The sequence below is a fragment of the Gastrolobium bilobum genome, unplaced genomic scaffold (assembly GCF_033153095.1).
Source record: "Gastrolobium bilobum isolate Gb01-03AN ecotype WA unplaced genomic scaffold, APGP_CSIRO_Gbil_v1 utg13920, whole genome shotgun sequence".
NCBI classification, from domain to species: domain Eukaryota; kingdom Viridiplantae; phylum Streptophyta; class Magnoliopsida; order Fabales; family Fabaceae; genus Gastrolobium; species Gastrolobium bilobum.
Genome location: NW_026896835.1, coordinates 95,217 through 102,382, shown reverse-complemented (window position 1 = coordinate 102,382; position 7,166 = coordinate 95,217). Strand labels below are relative to the sequence as shown.

General features: G+C 32.6%; 1 protein-coding gene across 1 annotated transcript; it reads right to left on the bottom strand.

The window, feature by feature from the left end:
• Nucleotides 1-3,503: 3,503 nt before the first annotated feature.
• Nucleotides 3,504-6,556, bottom strand: LOC133302258 (wall-associated receptor kinase 2-like). Its single transcript, XM_061502010.1, has 3 exons — nucleotides 5,689-6,556; nucleotides 4,797-4,979; nucleotides 3,504-4,708 (listed from the first exon to the last, which is right to left on the bottom strand). The coding sequence occupies exons 1-3, from the start codon at nucleotides 6,554-6,556 to the stop codon at nucleotides 3,504-3,506; spliced, it is 2,256 nt and encodes a 751-aa protein (XP_061357994.1).
• Nucleotides 6,557-7,166: the final 610 nt, after the last annotated feature.

Sequence of the window (7,166 nt, the reverse complement as noted above, 5' to 3'; positions counted from 1 at the left end):
AGTCATGATTACAGTCAAAATACTTGAAATCACGCTCTGAATCTAATTATGGCATTTAAATCCTTAATTTAAACCTCTAATTAAGATTTACCGGTTAGGGTCATTATAACTTTCCTCATTACAATTGAGGAATCTAGAAGAACAATTACAATTTTATTAGAAATAGAGTAAATACCTTTTTGGGTCCTTAACAAAAACCACGGCTCTCACTTTAGTTTCTTACAAAAAAAAATTTAGTCTCGAGGTCCCTAACAAATTCAAAGTGAACCCATTTAGTTGAAATCGTGGTCCCTCACAAATTCAAAAAAGACCCACATTAGTCCCTCAAAAGGACTAAAATGGGTCTACTTTGAATTTCTTAGAGACCTTGAGACTAATTTTTTTGAGGTAATGATGCACTTACAATTAATGATGCACTTACAATTGGCCCATTGTACATGGCCCAACCCTTAATTCAAGAAGCTCGTAGTCAACTAGAGTTGTGGCCCAATAAGTATGATCCAATTGTTGAAAGAGACAATGATTTAAAATATAAAAAATTACAATCGAATCGAAGTCCCAGTAAAGCAATAGATGTGATTGTGATTTGTTTGGGAAGAAAAGAAAAGCAACATATTTGGCATGATTTGAGATTAAAGATTTGGGATGTATTTTGAATTATTTATTTGTAATTTTTATTTATTTTTAGATGTTAATTATTGTTATATTTATTTTAGGAAGTTTTATTATTTTTAGAATTTTAGATTTAGAATTTTGAATCAATTTGTAATTAGTCTATAAAAGGGTGCTTATTACTCTTATTCTAGGAGTTGAATTTTGATATTTTGTTAAAAGAAATTGAAAACCGGAGGGTTACTCTTTTGAGAAAATCTCAACTTTCTGTTTAGCCACTTTTCTATGCGCTTACAGCATCATTTTATAAACTAATTACAAATTGATTCAAAATTCAAAAATCTAAAATTCTAAAAATAATAAAACTTCCTAAAATAAATATAAAAGTAATTAACATCTAAAAATAAATAAAAAAGTACAAATAAATAATTCAAAATACATCCCAAATCTTTAATCTCGAATCACGCCGAATATGTTGCTTTCCTTTTCTTCCCAAACAAATCACAATCACATCTGCTGCTTTATTGGGACTTGGATTCGATTGTAATTTGTTATATTTCAAATCATTGCCTTTATCAACAATTGAGTCGTTCTTATTTGGCCATAACTCTAGTTGACTACGAACTTCTTGAATCAATGATTGGGCCATGTATAATAAGTCAGCATCACACTTTTCGGTGGCTTGTTTTTCATGTGATTGCTAATATTGATACTGTTGCTCATTGGACGGTGGCTGAAATTGCTACAGTAAAAGTGCAAAGGAAACACGGTTCCAATTCTCTTATAATTAGAGAATTGTTTCCTTCAATTCAAGGCATCCAAATCCCGAAATCAAGTTCAAGTGTGTTCTCTTTACATGCCCACTTAGAAAATATCAAAGTCATTTTATTATCAATTTCTTTCTAAATTATACTTACTAGTTTAGCATTTTTTTTACAATTATTAAAATATAATTTATTTTTTTGTCTTTTCATTTAATACATTTTAGTTCAAGCAATTAAAAAAATGTTAGGAAAATTTGTTAGCAGATGTAAAAATTCTTTTTTTTTTTCTATAATTTGCCTTTAAAATTTAACATACATCTTATACCAATATTGTTTGTGAAAGCAATTTTATATAGATATAGATTTTAAAATTAATAGGGAAAATATTTTTCCTTTAAGTACATAATTTTGTGTAGTGAAACTACATTTTTTTATTATAATAGTGTTTACTATAATATTCAACCAATTATTTTTTATTTATCAAAATTTACTTTTTATTTACTTTTCAATTGATTAAATATTACGTTAAAACACTTTTTTTTCGCTTTATTGATCATTTGACTAGTCCGTGTCTAGCCGAACAGGATCGCATGAGTGGTAGAGCATAGACGAGAGGAACATAGAATAAATCTGTATATTGAATTGATTAAGGAGAGTACAATAATATATAAAGAAACACTAATGGACTTAACCCATACCTAACCTAAATCCTAATGAAATAAGGAAATATGTCTTTACAAATAATAAAGATATCCTAAAGATATTCTTTCCAAAGATATTATAAAGATATTCTTTCCAACATAATGAAATAAGGAAAATAGTTCTAAAAGATTGTTTAGAATATTCTAAATTCTTGTAAGATATAATCTTAATATAATATGATATTTTGTAGATATTTTTTTTTCTTTTTAGCCTAATTCAATCCCAAAAATATAATATAATGTAATTGTGACAAAAATTGTTGTTCAATCCCATATGTTTTTGTTTGTATTATTTAAAAGTAAGTAATGTGTTATCAAAAAAAAAAAAAAAAAGTAAGTAATGTAATAAATAATAATATAAAAAGTGATTGATTTAAGTTACGTAGAGTCATGGTTAAATTAAGGAAAATATTACTCTCCTTTTACATGATGTAACTTATCTCATTTTCTCTCACTTTGATTTTCGCACCCCACTTTTTTTTTCTTTTTCTTTTTTCTTGTAATTGTTGGACCCACCAATTTTCTCTCTACCACATAAGATAACTATCTTATGTGGAAGGAGATTAATAAAACCCTTAAATTAAAGGTGTGACAGTTTACCAAAAAAAAAAAAAAGGGTGCACCACGACGAAAGGTGAAGCTACAGTTTCAATGTTCTACAACTGTTTTTGAAGTGAAATTGCTGTTGAATAGGTTTTCAACCGGTTTAATAAAAAAAAATCACTTGCTCACAAAAAAAAAAAATCACTTTGTCCGCATACCGCCATACCCAATACTTTGCTATTTGGGTACCTTCTATATATCCTTTTTTTTTTCTTACCTTTTATATGAGTACGAGTGTTTTTTTTAATAAACATTTAGTTTATCATGTTTTTAGAGCTAATATCACATGAATTACATAATCAAAAGCATGAATTCTTAGATTTTATAGTGAAAAAGCATGAAAATTGAAATTTAATCTCACATATCTATTTCTTATTGATTTTGAAGGAAAATTATATGAATTTGAGCAAGAATGAAATAAAGGACTTTGGAGTAGAAAATGAAAAATCAAAGAAGTCGCACCTAAGAGGCAAAGTCAACATTGAAGGACACGCTATTTACATGAAAAATATGAAAGAAAGCTTTGGAAGGAGCGCGTTTTGACGCATGCCAGAGCGTTATAACGCATTGTCATGCCATACAAATGAAAACGACCATGGTCATGATGAACAAGCGCCTCATAGCTAAAATTTGGTTTTACTCAATTTTTATACAGAAACAGCTATTCAGAGGAAAAAAAATGAACAAATAAAAATGTATACAGAAATTTTATAGAAGATTAATGCATCAAAGCATATTCACATGTGTTAAGAAAGTTTCGGATCAGGTTCCGAGTAAGGACAGACTTGCTAATCACTATGATTTCATAATCTTTACCACCTAATTATCTTCCGCCACTCAATATCATGGAAACCTGGTTTAAGCTATACATCCCAGAATTTACACCACTTGAACCAACTCCAGCTTCGATGTCAACATAGTAAGGAAACGAATCATCATTGAGAAAGTGCCCTGTCTCATCTGAAGACATCTCGACACTTTCCTGTCTGTTCTTTATCATTATTCTCAGTCCTTCAAGTTCCATTGCCACTTCCTTCATGGTAGGCCTTTTCTTACCCTTCTCACTTAAACAACGTTTTGTGATATTGGCAACTTCCAATACTTGCTCAAGCTCAACAATATTTGCCTCATTTGTTATTTGGTTATCCACAATTGCAAGTAACCTTCCATCATTCATTGAAGAAACAAAGTACATTGCTAGATTTGTATCACTCTCAGGCCTGCTGAAAGAAAGTTCCTTCTTACCTGTGATTAGCTCTGCTAGAACAACCCCAAAGCTATAAACGTCGCTCTTCACAGTTAATTTGGTCGTGTTGACATATTCAGGGTCAAGATACCCTAGAGTCCCTTGCACAAAAGTGGTTAACTGAGTTTGATCAAGAGGAATAAACCTTGAAGCTCCAAAATCCGAAACCTTTGCAGTGAGATCAGAATCTAGTAGTATATTAGAAGTTTTCACATCTCTGTGTATGATTGGTGTTGAAGCAGCAGAATGCAAGTATGCAAGGGCTCCAGCAGTTTCTGTTGCTATTCTCAATCGTGTTTCCCATGAGAGTCTTGTAAAAGATTGGGTTTGATCATGAAGATGCTGAGAAATGGTACCATTAGGAATGAATTCATAGACAAGCGAGGGAAGTTCTGTCTCTAAACAACACCCCAAGAGCTTTACCACGTTCCTATGGTTGATTTGGGAAAGCACATATACCTCATTGATGAACTGCTCAATATGGATTAGGTTATTGATTTTGGACCTTTTTATAGCTACCATTATGTTATCAAGTAATTCTCCTTTGTAAACTTTTCCATAATACCCTTGGCCAAGGACCCTTCCTTCATCAAAGTTGTTGGTGGCCTCCTTGAGTTCCTCCTCACTAAACACTCTCGCTGTTTCACTTGATCTTCCATGCTTAGCTAACAGTTGTTGTAACAATATGCCACCATTTTGTGCAAAAATTTTCTCTTTACGTTTGAAGAGCTTTCTGTTCTTCATCCACCAATACACACAAATTACGGTTATAATCACTACACCTGCCAATGAAAAAACAAAGGATCATTTTTGACAATATTCATCGTAATAGTACAAAGTGCTATACGGTTCCAGTGTTATTATACTCACCCAATGCAATTATCACACTGATAAATGTCCTTGAATTAGTACTTGATTTGGGAAGGCAACCGGTTCCATCAATTTTCCCATCTCCTTTGTGTCCTTTGGGGCACGAACAATAGTAGCCCCCGCGGAAGTTGTGGCATATTGCTCCATCAATGCAATTGTTGGATTCCAAGCATTTATTAATTTCTACAAGACAATATAAAAGTGAGTTTTCCATAGTCCATATACTATGGTTTGAAATCAAGTCATGCATTTACTATCATATCACTCGCACTCATGAAATCAAATCATTGCACTTTCAAGAGCCAATTATTGACAAGATAATTGTCATAAACATCAATATCACCTTTATCCCAAACTAGTTGAGTCAGTAAATCATGCTGATATGTATGCATGGAAAAATTGTTTTTTAACTGAAAAAATTCCCATAACAGAGAGTTTATGAACAAAGGGAATAACAGAAATTCTTAACCAACTATAACTTATAACCCTAATAGGATTCTGTAATTAATTTCCAATCAATAGTATATCAAGCCAAGACCGAGAGATTCCTAAATATAACCATCATTAATATTATTGTTTTACTGTTTACCATTAAACAGATATCTCCACAATAATGTGAATTAGAATTACTGAATTACCATTGTCTCTCACCCGTATGTAAGAACATTAAAATGCTAACCTTAGGCTATAAAGCTCCTCTTTGCATATATAGGGAAGCATTACCTTTGTTGCAATTGCAAAAGGCCCAATACAAGAATCTAACATGCGATCTATCATTGTCACGAAACCTTAAACCCTAAACATGAGTATACCTTTTACATTGTGTTGCTTAAAAATATTTGGTAAAAGGTTAGCGAAATCGCATGAAGAAATTTGAAGTAATTAATAATACCTTCACAGCCATCAAGAAGGTAAGGGTTTCCCTGAAAACCATCAGAGCAGTGGCAACGGTAGCCAGGTCCATTCTTTGAATTGGAGCAGTAACTGTTTTCTGCGACACACGCATAGCTAGAAAGGTTTTTCTTTGCTTCCTCGCATGTTTGTTTCCCCACTGACCAATCCACCACCACAGGAAACATTGTCCTCTGCAAGTTTACAATATCTGTGGACACGAAGTTGTAAGCTCCTTCTTCAACCAAAAACGCATAACCACATGTACTGAAGTCGTGTACAGTAGTGTGTCTTTTCTGTGAGCTTGAAGATTCAAAAACGACAGTGGATAGTCCCTCGGGGATAGAAGCCTCGCAACAACCAGTGCCAGTGCAAGTACCATTAGCTACGATCTCAACAAGACTGTTGCAAAAAGACTCGCATCCTGTGTTGTAGTCTTTCTGCGAACCATGGCCAGTTATTAGTCCAAGCGTGTCACAACCAATTGCAGTTAATTTGTTTCGGGTTGATGAGATGTGAAAGTGACTCAACTTGAGGCCACTAGTTTCCCAAATTGTAGGTTCTCCGCTATCATTGTAGCAATTTTTAGCTGATGGCAATGAGATACGCAATTCACCATCGAGTGAGATGTTTAGCACTGTTGTTTTTCCACCTTGCAAGAATGGGGTGGGTGGTGAACCTGAAGTTTGGTTGCATGTGATGAGGAATGGGGTGTCAAGGTAACAACCCTCGGTTGTGCCAAATGGGTAGGGAATTTCAACGGAACCACATTTTCTTGTGCAGTTTGGAAGGGGTTCTGCTGCTGTTTCTACTGCCAAAAGCATTGCCAGAAGCAGCAGAAGGAGATGCTGCGTTGACTGCATAGCCATCACTTTGTTGTTTGGGTACCTCTCTTCTATGTGTATATTTTTTTTCTTCTGCTTTTGTAACTTTAAGAAGAAAAGTATGATGAAATTTATATTTTGTTGGAAATTACAGGGTTTTTGGTATAAGTGAGGAAGAAAAACAGAGAAGATCGATTAATATTATATGTTGACGTGATACCAGTGTGATTTTAAGGTAACACAAGATACAAAGTACTAATTCCTAAAATATAATGAAAATAATTCTAAAAGATTGTAAGATATAATCTTCATATTATATATCCTTCTATATATCTTTTTTTTTCTTGGCTTTTATAACCGTTGGAAGAAGAGTACGAGGGTTTTAGGCATTGTTGTTAAAATCTCGATTTATCATTACGATTTTTTTTTCATCAAAATAATTTTACTAATATTCTAAACGCTTTCACGTTTTTACGATTTTATATGATTTTTTATATTACGATTTTATATTTTACGATTTTTTAATTCCTTTCCAATTTTACCTAAGATCTCGATTTTAAAAACATTGATTTTAGGTACAAAGGAAGGAGAGAAACAGGAGAAGATTGATCAATATGGATATCATATAATGTGATTTAATGCAATAAAAAAAGCA

What these genes read in the sequence shown, in the direction of transcription:
- LOC133302258 (XM_061502010.1), bottom strand. Translation starts at nt 6,556, where the DNA reads ATGGCTATGCAGTCAACGCAGCATCTCCTTCTGCTGCTTCTGGCAATG. An exon ending in CCTTCTTGATGGCTGTGAAG is followed by an intron (nt 4,980 to 5,688) that starts GTATTATTAATT and finishes ATTGTCTTGTAG; the next exon opens with AAATTAATAAATGCTTGGAA. An exon ending in CAGTGTGATAATTGCATTGG is followed by an intron (nt 4,709 to 4,796) that starts GTGAGTATAATA and finishes TTTCATTGGCAG; the next exon opens with GTGTAGTGATTATAACCGTA.